The sequence below is a fragment of the Squalius cephalus genome (assembly GCF_949319135.1).
Source record: "Squalius cephalus genome assembly, chromosome: 19".
NCBI lineage: Eukaryota > Metazoa > Chordata > Actinopteri > Cypriniformes > Leuciscidae > Squalius > Squalius cephalus.
The window spans coordinates 35,079,483-35,097,159 of record NC_137140.1 but is presented as its reverse complement, the minus strand read 5'-3'; the positions used below and the strand labels follow the sequence as shown (position 1 = coordinate 35,097,159).

General features: G+C 37.7%; 1 protein-coding gene across 2 annotated transcripts in view; it reads left to right on the top strand.

Annotated features, from left to right (window-relative positions):
• The window catches only part of dlg5b.1 (discs, large homolog 5b, tandem duplicate 1), a 46,782-nt gene that overhangs the window by 3,306 nt on the left and 25,799 nt on the right, over positions 1–17,677 (top strand). For both annotated transcript variants that reach the window (XM_079851156.1, XM_079851157.1), the window contains exons 2-10: positions 5,174–5,242; positions 8,029–8,182; positions 9,307–9,450; positions 11,049–11,232; positions 12,427–12,686; positions 13,271–13,583; positions 14,428–14,658; positions 15,351–15,535; positions 17,020–17,145. In XM_079851156.1, coding sequence (XP_079707282.1) covers positions 5,174–5,242; positions 8,029–8,182; positions 9,307–9,450; positions 11,049–11,232; positions 12,427–12,686; positions 13,271–13,583; positions 14,428–14,658; positions 15,351–15,535; positions 17,020–17,145 — 1,666 coding nt within the window. The remainder of the gene's footprint in view (positions 1–5,173; positions 5,243–8,028; positions 8,183–9,306; positions 9,451–11,048; positions 11,233–12,426; positions 12,687–13,270; positions 13,584–14,427; positions 14,659–15,350; positions 15,536–17,019; positions 17,146–17,677) is intronic.

Sequence of the window (17,677 nt, the reverse complement as noted above, 5' to 3'; positions counted from 1 at the left end):
ATTCAACATTATGTATAGTAGTTTAATGTTGTGCTGACACTAAAACTCTGTAAACTTGAATTTTTTTTCTTGCACAGTCATTTTTATTTTGGGTGAACTATACACAATACATAATATTTTCACTATCCACGAAACATTTTGTTGCATTGCGATATATTGTTGCTCCTCTCGTCCTGAGTTATTGTGTCCATATTAGGCCAGCTGACCGCCTCACTTATATAAACCCCTATAGAACGTGACGCAAGCACAGATGCCCATTGATTTTTAGCGATAACATATAGAGCTTTCAAAGCAGAGCTGCCATGAGCTCTGAGGTTCAGTGAGAGGTTATTAAACATTAATTAATAATCACATTTTTTGGGTAAAACTAGACCACCTGTAACCCGGAAGTGTTGCATAATTGAGGACAAAGCGGCTATATATATATATATTCTTTTTACTTTTGTAATCGATTATACATTTAGTCCGCGCAGTTAATAGATTCCTAACACTTGATCATATGAACAACAGCATTTTACAGCATTTTTGTTAGTTAATAACATTTTTCACGTTAGTTCACACACACAGTGCATTGGCTTATATTAAAGGCACTCTATGTAAGATTTTTGGATCAGAATATCCCAACACCACTAGAACAATGTTATATATTTTGTTGATTTGTGTACTTGCATTATCCCACATGTTTCTAAGAATGTTTAAATCCAGAGAAATAAGCAGTTTTAACCAGGACACGCCCATCAATGACATCATACCCTCTTTACCCTCGATTTCACATAATATACGATGTGTTTTATTAGACAGGTGAGCAACTGTGGATACATTCATCGAAGAAAACTAATCATTGTTATACAGCTCAACACAGTCTTTTTGTTTAAATCTCGTTTTCTTGATTTACCGCGAGTACCGTGTTTTTACCATGCCTAATATCGACCTTGCTCACTGCAGTGTGCAACAAGTGTCTCATATAGTAGCAAAGTAGTAACACAACTTTCAACACACTCAATAATAATATGATAAAACAGCGCTGTTTCCACACACACACACACACGCATGACCGGAAGAAGCAGTAGCGGCGTCTGCGCGATAATAAAAGCTCCACTGTTCTCGAGCTCGTCTCTCATTAGCAATCACTCCAGCGGCTCATTTCACTCCAACGGCTTTCGTAACGTTTATACATCTTTAATACAGTACCGGTCATCCATGATTATGATGATATTCTCCACCGGCTGTAGAGGTGAAACGACAACTCCCATGATTCAGTGAAATCACGGCGTCATCAAGCTACGCCTTTGTTCTGAATAAGCGACCTCTAGTGGTGAGAAGTTACATAGTGTGCCTTTAACAGACAATATTTCATTTGTAAATGTTGAGATTAACATTAAATGCTATTAAACTATTGTTCATTGTTAGGTAATTAATGTTAACAAATGAAACCTTGTCAATTGTTAACCATAGTTTGTGATTATGCAGTTATGTGATTTGTAGTGATTGATGGGACTGGTGCTTCAGTCATATAGAGCGCATTAGTCTCGGCGGATGAAGATGACCTGTAATGAAGTGTGTGTGTGTGTGTGTGTGTGAGTGTGATGAGCTGTCATGACTCTGTCCAGTTGGTGGAGGAGTCAGTTTCTCAGGGCTGTGAGTAATGAAGGACACTGAGATTCTACCCAGCATGCAGTCTGGCACACATAGAGAGGGCTCAACAGATTGAGCGCCTTTCTCTGTCAGGTCCAAGTTTCCGTTGTCCGGCTCACAGCTGTGTGTGTGTGTGTGTGTGTGTGTGTGTGTGTGTGTGTGTGTGAGAGAGAATTAAAGAGAAGTCCAGTTTAGGGTCTGTACTTTGCCAAGCTTCATGCGCTCTGTTTAAATGCCAAACAGGGCACTCGCTCTCACACACACTCTCACACACACACACACACACACACACACACACACACACACACACACACACACACACACTCACACTCATACACACACACACACACACACACACTCACACTCACACTCACACTCACACACACACACACACACACACACACACACACACACACACACACACACACACACACACACACTCACACACACACACACACACACACACACACACACACACACACACACACACACACACTCTCACTCTCACTCTCTCTCTCACACACACACACTCACAGACACATGCTCTCTTCTCTCACACACACACTTTTTTATATTTAAAGTTTTTTAAATTTGACTTTAATTTTTAGTAATTTTGTAATGTGATTTGTCATTTTTATTAGTGTTAGTTTTTTACTTTAATTGATGGTTATATTTCAGTTAGTAATTTTAGCACTTCAGCATAAACTTATTTCAGGTTTTAATCTAATATTTTATTTCAGCTGTATTTAAATAATTGTATTTTTAGTTTAGTTTTAGTTAACGAAAACAACATTGATTAACTAATTTAATTTATTTAAATTTTTTTTTTTTACTTCAAAATAGGCTAGAGCTTTGTTACTGAAATTGCTACTGAGAACCATGAGATGTTTCCTGGTACTGGTAGCGACTGCTGGTCCGGCCCGACTCAGACCGGCTCGTCGTGTGTTTAGAAGCACGCTTGAGGAGTCAATCTTTTGCGCACGTTCAGCATCACTTCTCAGTCTGCTTGTTCCCCGTCTGTTGACCCAGTTCCTATCAGCCTCTGTCTGGATCCGTCGCTATAGTAACGCTGAGCCTTGTCACACCTCGCATACGTGATGATTGTCATTAACTTCAGGTGTTAATTAACTCTCATGTATTAATTATTTCTCAGCATGGGTGTGTTTTACTATGGTACATTCAGTGCATGTTTCTCTTTCCATCACCATCCCTTACAAAACAACTGCAGTGCCACAATGCAGTCATAGTGTAATATGTAATACTATTGTCCTGAATGATTATTAGTATTTTAATATTCCGTTGTATTTCCCATGTGTGTGTGAACGAGAGTTGATTAGAGCTGGTAGCAAGTGGACGGCGCATCAGACCGGATCAGGACGTGTCTGGATAAACACAAGACAGACAAAACTTTTACAGCTGTGCAACAATTATAATGTTCTTTCCTTTGCTGAACACACAAAAATATATTTGAAAGATTTTTAAAGACTGTTTTTGTCTGTGCAATAGACCCTCATCATCATAGTTGACTAGTATATATATATATATTTTGGCACATCTTACTTGTTTCGACTCTCTGATTGTTGGAATTTTCTACAGCATCATGGGTAATGCAGATTTTCACCATGAATTCCACTGTTAAACATGACATTTTAATAAATAATTTGAAATAATGTAAGCTAACAGCAGAAGCAGAAGCAAATACCATCAATTAACAACCTCGTAGCTCACAGTACAGCTTTCTATAAAGGTTTACAAGTTATCGTAAAACATCAGTTTCCTAATGGAGAAAATGAATTGAGTTTTTTCTTCCGGAACTGGACTGTTGCGCTCTATAGTGCCGAATGAATGACTTCCCATTTGTTTTAATGGAAAAATACAAAAATAGTTGGGATGCACGATATATCAGCCACCATATCGGTGTCAGACGATATCTATATGTTTATTTTTAATGTTACACTTTATTTTAAGGTGTCATTGCAGTGTAATTATACATGTAAGTACTGAGTAATATTAATTAACTACATGTACTTACTATAGGGTAAGAGTTAGGATTTGGGGTTAGGATTTGGATGAGGGTTAATTGTAATTACGCATAATTTACTGTTATTACTATGAAAAGTACATGTGTAACAAGGAAACTGTAAAATAAAGTGTTACACCCCCCCCCCCCCCCCCCAAAAAAAAATAGAAATATATATATAAATATGAAAACTAATGACTGAATTGTCATATTAGGCGCACTGTTCCTTTAAGTAGGCCAGTGGTGGTGTATCCGGTGTAACTCTTGAGTGTGTTCAAGCAGAAGTATATGTTAGTGTGAGTGTGAGAGTGTGTCAGTGGAACGAAAGAAAGACGAGCAAATAAACACACCTGTCCTGAGAGAGAAACTGAGTCTCCATTCAAGCCCAATTACCAGCTCGAGTTACTCAAATACAGCTAGAGGCGTGAGAGTGTGTGTGAGAGTGTGTGTGAGAGTGTGTGTGAGAGTGTGTGTGAGAGTGTGTGTGAGAGTGTGTGTGAGAGTGTGTGTGAGAGTGTGTGTGAGAGTGTGTGTGAGAGTGTGTGTGAGAGTGTGTGTGAGAGTGTGTGTGAGAGTGTGTGAGAGTGTGTGAGAGTGTGTATGAGAGTGTGTGAGAGAGAGTGTGTGAGAGAGAGAGAGAGTGTGTGAGAGAGAGAGTGTGTGAGAGAGAGTGTGTGTGAGAGAGAGTGTGTGTGAGAGAGAGTGTGTGTGAGAGAGAGTGTGAGTGAGTGAGTGAGTGAGTGAGTGAGTGAGTGAGTGAGTGAGTGAGTGAGTGAGTGAGTGAGTGAGTGAGTGAGTGAGTGAGTGAGTGAGTGAGTGAGTGAGTGAGTGAGTGTGAGAGAGAGTGAGTGAGAGAGTGTATGAGAGTGTGTGAGAGAGAGTGTGTGAGAGAGAGAGAGAGTGTGTGAGAGAGAGAGTGTGTGAGAGAGAGTGTGTGTGAGAGAGAGTGTGTGTGAGAGAGAGTGTGTGTGAGAGAGAGTGTGTGTGAGTGAGTGAGTGAGTGAGTGAGTGAGTGAGTGAGTGAGTGAGTGAGTGAGTGAGTGAGTGAGTGAGTGAGTGAGTGTGAGAGAGAGTGTGTGAGAGAGTGTGTGAGAGTGAGTGTGTGAGAGTGAGTGAATGAGTGAGAGTGAGAGAGTGAGAGAGTGAGAGAGTGAGAGAGTGAGAGAGTGTGAGAGTGAGTGAGTGAGTGAGTGAGTGAGTGAGTGAGTGAGTGAGTGAGTGAGTGAGTGAGTGAGTGAGTGTGAGAGAGAGTGTGAGGTAGAGGTAGAGATGTCCATGCATCTGTTCTTCTCACAGGTGTGTCTCAAAGTAGTAGTTCCTGCCGAGGAGTTCCAGCGCACAGAAACGTGACATTATTGATGTTCACTATACACTGATTAACACACACATGGGCTTTAGCAAGCAGACTGAGATGCAGCCGGACTGTACAGATGATCTCATTCTCGCTTCATCCACTCATTGACTCATGATAGAGTAAGTGTTGATGTGTGTGTGTGTGTGTGTGTGTGTGTGTTCCAGGATCCACGTGCAGCGTTCTGTCTGCGATGCCGTCGGACTCGGAGAGCAGCAGTTCTCTGAGCAGCGTTGGTGAGTCCTGTGTGGATTTGTTAGTCATGGCTATTTTGAGCATTTTGTCTTACAGATGAATCATATTGCATCTTGGGTAATTTTTTTTTAGGAGGGAAAAGTGCTTGAAATCATTTCCTAAAAATAATGTAAAAAATCTGAATGCTCCTAAAATAGGCTTAATTTGTCCTGTAAAGCTCAATTATAATTATAATTTTGAACAATATTTTCATCTTTTTTTTCATTTGTTCTTTACAGGCTCAATTATTTTGTGTACACTGAATAATACATTTTATTTATTTATTCTTGTATACTTTTTTCTCTCTTCTTTTTACCCTGTTTTTTAATGTTTTAATAGCTTTGGATTCTGTCATGACTTCAAAATAATTATTTTGTTTAAAATAACAAAGGACTTTTATATAATTTTCTAAATCAGATGTATATGTATAAGTTTAAACTGAAGTTCAAAAGTCTGGGGTCAGTGAGATAAAAAAATAAAATAATAATTTAAGCAGGGATGGATTAAATAGATTAAAAGTAACAGTGAAAACATTTATAATGTTACAAAAACATTTATTTCAAATAAATGCTGATCTTTTTAACTCTGTTCATCAAAGAATCCTGAAAAATAAAATGTATCACAGTTTCCTCAAAAACATGAAGCAGCACAACTGTTTTCAACACTGATAATAATCATAAATGTTTCTTCTTCATCAAATCCTCATATTAGAGTGATTCTGAAGGATCATGTGACACTGAAGACTGGAGTAATGATGCTGCAGGAATAAATGACACTTTACTATATATTCACACAGAAAACAGTTTTATATTGTAATAATATACTGTATTTGTTTAATCAGTAAATGCAGTGTTGGTGCAGCAGAAGAGACTATTTCAAAAACATTATTGTAATGACACCAAACGTTTGAACGCTAACTTTTGTTTTTCAATTCTACACTTATTCCTGACATCCTTCTGGGACTGGCTGGGAGAAACACAGAGACACAGAAACTCAGACTCCAGCTGGAGACGCTTCTGTCCATTAGACGTCTGAGACGAGACAGACGGCTCTGTTGTTCCTGCAGTGAGGGATATGGGACGGGTCGTCAGTGGCCCAGATAAAATCATTGTTTATTCATAACATCTGTATGAACAGCAGAGCTGACTCTCAAACTGAACGCAGAAGTTCATGAACTGGCCTTTAATTTTAACATTATTCATTCAGACACCAGATATCATTTTTGATATTGTTTTACTAGTGTGTGCAGGACACTAGAGTTCATTTATTAGGGTTGGGTAAAAAATATCAATTTCTCGATTTTAATCGATTCTCATTTTTACGAACCGATATCGATTCTTAAATCCCAAGAATCAATTAGGCTAGTCATCCTGTTTTCAGTTGATGAATGAATGGAACATGTTGCGCGCATCCCAATAAATCGCAATAATCTTCGTGCTTTGCTACTATTGATATGAAACAAAGTCTCAGATTTCAAATTGCGTCCATTTTCTTACGAAATTCAAAAACATAAATACCGTTTTGGCGCTGTGGCGTGAGATCGCTCATGATCTTCTCTTCCGCCTTAATAACACCAGTTAGAGCGCGAAATAAACATATGAATGAGCTTCTGAAAGTGTGTTAAAAGATAGAGTACAACTTATCGAAGTCCGTATCATGTGACATGGAATCGCTCAATCAGTGTTTCAACCACTGATCTATATAGCCTAATGTCATTCTATATAGATCAGTGGTTTCAACCGTGGAAAGACGTCATTAAAACAGCTTGTAAACAATGTCATGTAACGTCACATTTACCTCAGAAAAAACATATCCAGTGACCATAAACTCGTTAGTCAGCTAGAAAAATTAACTCTAGAGAGGAGCATTTTGCCAAATATATGCACCATATTACATATTCATTATAATTTTTAATGTTCTTCAATATTTAATGCATGTTTGAATAAATCAGTTTTTATGACAGTATTTATAAATGCATTTATAAATGTTTATATTTCATATAACTTATTATTATAAAAATAAATAAAAGTATTTAAGTGTTTGTATACAAATCAGTTAATTTTTACCTTCAATATTATAGTAGTCTAATGAAGCCTATAGGCTACAACTGACTCTCATAGTTTACAGCATTAGTTAAGAGATTTGAAATTTGCCATGTATTGTACCTGATATCCAAAATAATCAATATCGAATTGAATCGAATCGGAATCGAATCGAATTGTGAAATTTGTGTCAATACCCAGCCCTATCATTTATGTAAGTAAGGAGAGCAAAATAAAGTAAACTGTGACATATTATACCCAAAATTCTTCATACAGTGACTATCAGTATAATTAATAAAAATTAGGGACCAAAAATGATTCAGACACTTTGAGCTGATCATGTTTTGCTGAAGTGTGTTTTCTTTAATAACTAATGCTCTTTTTACACACAGACTGAACAAAATGAAGCATTGCTTGGTAATCGTTTGAGCTAAACTGGTATTATCTAATTGTGTAGTTACATTTAACAGCTGACAGATATTCAACATAACTCATGTGTGAGACAGTCTAACAGAAGGACGGACATAACCAGTCAAATATCAACTAATATATCAATAGTTCTTGTCATATATTATTACCATTTTCCAACCGATAGCGAATAAACTGTGATAATGTTGGAAATGTTGAAGGCGTCTGAATAAATTTTGGTTTGACTGTACGTGTGCCGCTAGTTTACCTCTTTAATACTGACACTACATGTGCTAATATTTTATTTTCTGAGCACTGATGTACAATGTCTATCCCAGCATCCTCGCCCCCTCCTGCACACCCGGAGAAGCATGTGATGAGTGAGAAACTGGAGACGGTGATCTTCCAACTCAGACAGGTGACCCGTGAACGAGACGACCTGCGCAAGAGACTGGCCCTCTCCTCACCCGGCACCACCTTTGACGACTGCAGGTACGGGAACGCATCGGGCAACTGTAAACGAGACCCAACAGGGTGACTGTCACTGAGCTGGAGATTTCAGATCTTCAGTCTCTAAAACACTGTAACCCCGCCAGACAGTTCGGCTTTTCTTATCCGTATGTGAGCGTGAGATTGGACAGAGTGCTTTATGTGTATAAATAAAGTATGTTTACTTTCATTACTATTTCATAAATAAGGCTTTTAACTCTTTTTTTTTGTGTGTGTGTGTGTGTTTCTTCACCTGAATGCTGATAGACGTTGAAAAAACACACACTGAGGTTTTCTGTGCACGACGTGTGTGTGATCTCACTGAATCATCCCAATCAGATCTGTACAGTGCTATGCATAAGTTTAGACACCCATGCTAAAGTTGACTAAAAAGAGGAATAAAAAATCATCTTTTGGAAATTGAACTTAATGCCTTAATTAAAAAAATTAGGAAAAATCCAACCTTTAAGGACACCAATTTTCTTTGTGAATGAATAATGTATCGTAAATAAATAAATGTTCTTCCTTAAAATACAGGGTGCATAAGTTTGGACACCCCTATGTTAAATTCCCATAGAGGCAGGCAGATTTTTATTTTTAAAGGCCAGTTACTTCATGGATCCAGGATACTATGCATCCTGATAAAGTTCCCTTGGCCTTTGGAATTAAAATAGCCCCACATCATCACATAGCCTTCACCATACCTAGAGATTGGCATGGTTTTATTTCAGTTAGCCTAATAGCTGGTTTGATTTGCATTGAGAGATGATCTTATGGAAAGTACTCCATGCCAATCTCTAGGTATGGTGAAGGCTATGTGATGATGTGGGGCTATTTTAATTCCAAAGGCCAAGGGAACTTTATCAGGATGCATAGTATACATTTATTTATTTACGATACATTATTCATTCACAAAGAAAATTGGTGTCCTTAAAGGTTGGATTTTTCCTATTTTTTTTAATTAAGGCATTAAGATCAATTTCCAAAAGATGATTTTTTTATTCCTATTTTAAGTCAACTTTAGCATGGGTGTCTAAACTTATGCATAGCACTGTATATGATAACTAATGAATGATTACCCAAATGATTTCGCACAGTGTTGACCGCATGTGTCTGTGTGTCTGTAGACCGAGCGTGAAGCCGGGTCACGATTACGAGCGTCTGAAGCTCCAGTGCATGAAGGCCATGTCAGATCTACAGTCTCTCCAGAACCAGCACACCAAAACCCTGAAGAGATGTGAAGAGGCCGTGAGAGACGCCGATTACTACCAGTGAGATCTACACACATACATTTGCCCCATGGAGTTGATTTTCAAGGGCTTTTATTTTATTTTATACCTTTTATGAGGGTAATTTAGTTCTAACCATATATACTTGAACTGCACGATTCTGGTTAAATTCAGAATCACAATTTTATTTTTAATTTTTTCAAAAAGAGATTCTCCCACGATTCTGAACTAAACAAAAGAATTTCTGACTAAATGTTTATTGCTGCAGTCTTTTTAAAATGTTTAATTGATCTGAATTAATTACTTAAAAAAATGGGTTGAATGAATGATTCAATGACTCACTCATAAATACTTACTTGTTTCATTTCTGGATGAATCAGCGATTTTGAACGAATTTCTTGAATGATTCCATGACTAATAAATTTAAGTCACTTGTCGCCACCTTCTGGTGTAACGATGTAATGATACGATCATTATTTAATAGACAGGTGAGGCGTTGTCATTTAGGAATGATATTGCGTAGGTGTTTGTATCGAGATTGCGATCTTTTAATGGTTAATCGTGCAGCTCTGATGTATACTTTTTTCTTTAATTAATTTTAAAACTTTTTAAAAAATGTCTTGTGGTCGACCAATATATCAGCTAATATTTTTTTTTTCTAACGATATATAATTTGAATTTAATTAATCGCTTTTAATTATTTGTTTTTAATTTTAATTGATTATTACATTATAAAAAATTTGATTTGAAAACTCAGTGTGACAGCAGGATGTGCTCATTAGCGTGATGTGGAAGGCTTTGATTGGCTGCCGTGAGTCAAGGCAACATCTGGTGCTAAAGCAAACACACAGCACAGATTAGAGATTTTCATCTGAGATTACCCCAATAATTTAGTTTCATTCATTTTCCCTTTAATATTATCTTACATTTCTGATTTGTTGAATTGAATTGTGTTTTTGTGCATGTGCAAATGCAAGCCAAACATTTACAGGGCGGCCGGTTAGTGTATACATATGAATATGATTTAGGATTTACTTTGAAACCATTTTCACTCAGGAAAATGCTTGTAAATTTCAGAAATGATTACAAAGATTACATTTTTGAAGTAGAAAAACTGAAATAGTGAGAACCAATAATCTTAGTTTTATTTGCAACTTTGAAAAATCTTTTAATTTTAATTTTATTTAATTAAAAAATTATTTTTATTTTTATACAATCACAACAGATCAAAGTCTCACAAAATGTATACAAAAAGTATGTTATACATAAAACATAAAATAAACAAAGGAAGAAAAAAAAGACCCCCCCGCACCAGGTACAGTGAAAATATACACCTTAAAGCCATCCTTAAATGTTAACAATGGAGTGAAGGGATAAAAGAGTGAAGTTATCCATATTGCATGTGTGCCCAAACATATTTCATGAAAAATCATTATTTACAGTGTGTTATTACTGGGAAGCGAGCCCAAGACCTTGTGCCATGAAAGTTTTAAAGTCCATTGTCTTCATTTGATCTGGTGCATTTAACTGGCCGATAAAATAAACATTAACATTCATTTTGTTGTTCTGTTCACTGATGCGTCGGTTGAAGTTAATGTCCAGGTGGATCAGTAACGCGTGCGTCTCTCTCGGTCTCTCAGTACTCTTCACGGACGTGTGGTTGGTGAACAGACCCAGCTGCGGGACGAGATGGAGGCGGTGAAGCAGAACTACTCGCAGCTCCTACAGCAACACTCGCAGCTGCAGCAAACCTGTGACGAACTGCACCGGATACACGACAGCGACCAGCGAGAGGCGGCGGACATGCGCCTGCTGCAGCAACAGGTACACATCACACGTGCACACACAACTCTCAGGATATTCAATCATTTATATGCATCTATATAACAAAACTGGAATATAGTACTAATAAGTGATATATTTAAATTAAAATAATGGCATACAGAGACTTACATGAACATGGCACCAATGTTATAGAATGGCTTGCCAATGGAGATTAGATCTACAATTAGATCTCTTTGTCTGTTTTTTAAGTCTCTTTTTAAAAGGTATTTGTATAAATGTGCTTTTACTACTTTGTGAAGTATTGATTATTATATAAATAGTATTATAATATATATATAAATATTATATATTTGATTGTTTTATTATATTTTTACATATTTATATATATATATATATATATATATATATATATTAATATAATAATATAATAATAATAATAATAATAATAATAATAATAAAAACCATAAGAATCGAAATACTTCACAAAGTAGTAAAAGCACATTTACACAAATACGTTTTTAAAAGAGACTTAAAATTAGACTGATTGACTTTATGTATTATGTTCTTGGTTTTATATTTTGTAATGCTCTTGTCTTTTTGCCTTTTGTGAAGCACTTTGTGCTAAGAGGCTTTAAATGTGCTGTATAAATAAAGTTGTTATTATTATGAACATTTGAGTCATATCTCTTAATTGATTAGTGTTTTAAATTGATTCATTTAACTAATCAGCTAATTATAATAAATTGAACTTGCAAACAGTTTTTGCTGCTTAAGTTTAAATTAGAGACGCTGTTAAATCATTTCTGTTGTGATGTTGCAAAGGTGCGAGACAATAAAGAATAACTAAATTAGTCTGACACGCTCCTTAATGGCTAAATAAAAATCATATTAAATTATCACCACATAACCTGCAAATTATCTCGTTAATATTTGTTATGTGTTCCAGCGACTAACATGTTCTATAACTAGAATAAATATCACATTCCACTGATATATTAGATAATTAATAATTGCTACTGTATTTAAATAGTTTCATTGGAATAATGTGATTCTGTGGCGCCACCAGCTGGTGTAATGATGCATTTTGTCATCTCTCACTCCTCACCACAGAGTAATCCTCTTATATATTTGTAGTTAATCCTCAAAATTGAGTCAAGTCAGTGATTTGGTTATGGGTTCAATTTCTCCTCAATCGTGCTGAGCTGAATGTGGTTTCTCTTTCTCTTGCTGTAGGTCATGAGGGAGAACGGCTCCTCAGACCTGCTGAATAAACTTTACGACACGGCCTTAAACAAGCTGGAGGGGACGAAGAAAGAGTACGATGCGCTGAGGAAACGGTACAATGAGAAAACGGCGAGTCACAACGCTGATCTGAGCCGCCTGGAGCAGATGGAGGAGGAGAACAGACGTCTGCAGAAACAGCTGGACGTTCTGTTGAAGCAGAGAGACTCTGCGCTTCACTTCCAGCATCAGTACAGCGGATCCGTCAGGAGGTACAACAACAACACACTAGAGTTGCTGCCACAAACCAGTCACTTATGAGCTCCCGTTTCTGTTAGGCTTGCTAGGTTTTAAAAGGGACCTATTATGCTCTTGATATTGTTTTTGGGCTACTAGAATAGGTTTTCATGTTTAAATGTTCAATAAATACATTTTTACCATATTTGACTGCTGCTCTTTTCGCAGTCTGTCAGTAACGCTCTATTTAGTTCCTGTCTCTATGAAGCCCCTCCTTCTGAAAAGCACACTGTGCTCTGATTGGTCGGTTGGAGCAGTGTGTTGTGATTGGTCGAGCGCTTCGAGTGTGTTTGGGAAATGTCCCGCCCCTTACCATAACCACCAGTTTAACACACTACTAACTAACTCAACCAGGCCCCGCCCCTTTATTCTGCGTATGAATTATTATAATGAGGAATATTGTGACGTGTTCCCGGAAGAAACTCAAGATACAATGGAGGCGTTTCAGGAGTTCAGAAACACTGATATAGAGAAGAACTCCCGAAACCTTTCTCATGCTCAAACACCAACATTACACACTCAAGAAAGATGAACATGGTGAAATATTAATCTCTTTCAGGTTTGAGAGTCTCCAGCAGGAGCTGAATAAGATGTCGGCTCAGAACGAGGAGCTGCAGAGAGAAACTGACCGTCTTCAGATGGAGAACACGCGCTATAAGACCCTGCAGCTGAAGGCGGTGAAAGACGGCGAGAAGCTGAAGGAGGAGAGAGACTCCGTGTTAAACGAGTACAGGCTGATCATGAGCGAGAGAGATCAGGTCATCAAGGAGGTGGATAAGCTGCAGACCGGCCTGGAGGCGGCCGAGGCCAAACTCAAGAACACGTCTGGCGAGAGGAGGGTTGCCAGCGACGAGATCGAGGCTCTGAGACAGGTCAAACACACACAACTACTAAAGACAACATTTAAAGTAAATATGAAATGTTCACAAACCGTTTGACTTGCGTAATCGTGTATTGTGTGAGCGAGACGAGGCAATAATCAAACATGCTCTGTTTCTTTATTTACTTTTTTTTTGTAGATAATATTTACACATTTGTCTCTTCCAGGTTTTTTTATTGATTATAAACACAAATAAGAGTGTAAACAGTGACAAAAAGCATAGATAAGCACGATGTGTATCGATATTAATAAACAAAAACAAACAACAAAAACAGAAAAAACAACAAAAACATCTTAAACAAACAAACCACAGTCAGAATCAAAAGTCAGTTGTTTGACATTTGTAATACAACCATCAGAAAGCAAATCTTACTCCTTACCCATCAGGCCCAACTGTCCTAATTAGGACTTGTTAAGAAATTACTCTTTAATATACTGAAAAAGTGGACTCCACAACTTCCAAAACTTATTTGAACACTTCTTTAGGGAAAATCGTATGTTTTCTAAGTTAATAAAATAAAGAACATCTGATACTTTAGCCAAGGAGAATGTGAAGGGCACATTTTGGACTTCCAATTGACCAATATGTGTCTCCTAGCCAGCAGAGTGACAAAGGCAACTGGATCTATAATTAAAGTCCGATTCATTTTAGCTAAACTGTTCATTCAGAAGATTAATTTAAAAGACTCACTGATGCATTTGAATCATCAATCAAAAGTGTTTCCATTATTGAAATAAAATGAACCCTAAACCCTAAAGAACCTCTAAAGACCCAACATTGCCTTTCTGTCATGCAGAATTTATTACTGATGGTTTGACCTTTGTTGTGTGTGCAGGAACTGAACTCCGCTCTGCTGGACCGGGACCGGGCGATCCGGGAGAAGACGGAGCTGCTGGAGAAGTACTGTCACGAGGTGCAGGACAAGGTGGAGACGCAGAAGGAGCTGAGCCAGGCCTGTAAGGACATCGAGATGGTGCGAGAGGAGCGCGACGTGGCCCGTAAAGAGCGGACGGAGGCCATTATACAAAGAGACCAGCTCCTGAGAGAGTATTACCAGGCCAGACAGGTACATGTCCTGTGTTCAGACCACCTCTGGACTTATAGAGTTATATCATTTCATTGAGGTTCTCTCCAGGGTTTGAAATGAACTTTTTCACTCACCGGCCAATTTGGCTACTGAAGTTTTTAATTACCGTAAATAAACTAAATTAAGGAAATAAACTACGTCACAAAGGTGTATTTATATATTATAATAATAATAATGTATATTATAAAATTTGGATTTCATATATTAATTTCTAATTCAAACTAAATCCTGTCATCCAGCATCTCCTCCCTTCCTCTTTCATCCTCATCACCAAAAATGTGTTGAACAGATCAATACAGTATAAAGAACATCAATACAATGTAGGATGTTGGGAAATAACAATGTTTTTTGTTAACCAAATGCTTTTTAATCTTCGCTATTGCTTTAATGCAAATGAACAAGCGCGTTGTTATGTGTTGCGTAGTGACGTGTGTGTTCAAGTAAGCCAGATATAGCAGATTATGCTCAATACGCTGTATTTAATAAATCATGACTCATGAGTATTTGCGCTAAATCTGCGCAGATTTGTCTTACACGAACTTCCCCAGCAAAGTGAGTAAACATAAGTAACATGGCAAATTGGCTGGTGATTTGACAGCGTTACCCGTCACAGTTGATTTTTATCCGCATTTGGCGGGTGTTAATTTCAAATCCTGGTTCTCTCACTGCAGAAGCAGGACAGTGCAACGCTGGACATCGAGCGCGTCAGTAAGGAGCTGGAGGTTCTGAGGAAACAGTGCGAGGCCGTGTCGGAGGAGCTCCAGGAGGCTGTGCAGGAGGCAGAGGTGGCGAAATGCAGGAGAGATTGGGCCTTTCAGGAGAGAGACAAGATCGTAGCAGAGAGAGAGAGCATACGGTGAGCAGATGCAACCAAAAACCCTTTTATAGGTGGTTTGCAGTCACGTGATTGTGATGACACGCGACATTCAAATGGAGGGCAGGAAGTGAAGAGCGGAATGGACGAGATGGAGGAAAGTCTGTACTGTACTACTTTAGACGCTATTACAAGAGAAAGATATAGACAAAAAATCTAAACATATGTTGGATGTGATCCTTGCATTATGAAGAGGAGTGATTTTTCAACTGAATTGAAAGATTTGCCTGTCATTGAGGCTGTCATTCTTTCTTTTTTGTCCTGTGGATTAATCCGTAACGTTAACCCTAACAACCATTCAACACTGCGGCGCTTCTCGACGTTACTTTTACGGCTGTTTACTTTACGTTATTAGGTTAACCACTCTCAAAGGTCCGCCGAAACACCACTAAACCACTGAAGGCTGCACCCTCAAAACACTTTGTAGGCAGCTTTGCTAACGTTACGCGTTTGTCTTCAGTTACAGGGGGTAACTTACAAACTCAAAGAAAAGAAGAAACAATTACTTTGACTTTACGAAGTTCGGAAACTGGTACACAAATATAGCCACATAAGTTGTATTAACTCACTTTGACGAAGTGATCACTGCACACACGGCATTTTCCGATTCGGCTCGTCCCGACCGCAGACGTAGGTTTGCAAGCCATTTTTCTGCCGTTTTTTTTTCTCAGTCAATTTCTTGCATTTTTCCCCCTTATGAACTACAACTTTTGGTACACGATAAAAACTCCTCATGGTTTCTCGGTTTGATCAATTTGAGCAACCATAAACGACGCAAAACATAGGCATTTTGAGTTTGTTATAGTGCTTCCTAAATGTAGCAAATCACTTCCTGCCCTCCATCTGCATTTCGCGCCATGGCAACGCAGTAACGTGACGTCATATGCAAACAACCTATACCTTTGATTCTGTTATACATGTGATGTGATTCAGTTCAAGTGTCACGTCATATGTGGCGTGTGAAAAATATGCCTGTATAATTGTTAAAACCCATCCAATTACATATTTTCAAATCCAACAAGGAAATTATAAACAGATGTGACAGTGTGTAAACAGTGTGGAGCTAAAATGGTGTCAAAATCATATATTTTAATATATTTGTCATATTGAGCAAGGCATTGAGCAAGGTGTATTGTGATTTGCCGGACTTGGGAACAAAGTCTTAAAACACACACACACACACACACACACACACACACACACACACACACACACACACACACACACACGACGATTTGCAAATACAGTTTCAACAATCAATTTGTACAAGTTTGTATTTATTAATTGTGATTTGCATTTGTGAATCTGTAAATTTGGTTCTGCATTTGCAAATCTTATTTTGTGAATGTGAATTATTTTACACATTTGTGAATCATGTTTTGAAAATGTTATATTTGAGACTATTTTAGCTCCATAAAACATTGGCTAAAGCTGATTATTGCTGTGTTTGTCTGTGTGTGTATCAGGACGTTGTGCGATAACCTGCGACGCGAGAGGGACCGAGCTGTTAGCGATCTCGCCGATGCTCTGAGAAACCTCGACGACCTGCGGAAACAAAAGAACGACGCAGTGCGAGAACTGAAGGAGCTCAAGTGAGTCTCAGAAACACACAATATCACATCAGGGAATCTACAGTTTTTATGTTCTGTTAATGATTCACGAGCTTCTGCATGTGAATGACACGGTTTCCTATTGAATCTACAGCACCACGGCAAAAGAAATCAACAAGTGCGACCAAAGTAGTTTAATTCCCAAACAAATGACTCTTATTCTTTTGAATAGAATGAAAGAATGAATCTTGAATCATTCTCAGACCCTCTGCTATCAGGTTGGAGTAAATGATGATGTACAGTACCAGTCAAAAGTTTGGAAACGTTACTATTTTTAATGTTTTTGAAAGAAGTCTCTTATGCTCATCAAGCCTGCAGTTAAAAAAAAAAAAAAACAAACAAAAAAAAACAGTAATATTATGAAATATTATTACAATTTAAAATAATGGTTCTCTTTTTTAATATATTTTAAAATGTAATTTATTTTTGTGATGCAAAGCTGAATTTTCATCAGCAAGTACTCCAGTCTTTGGTGTCTTATGATCCTTCAGAAATCATTCTAATATGATGATTT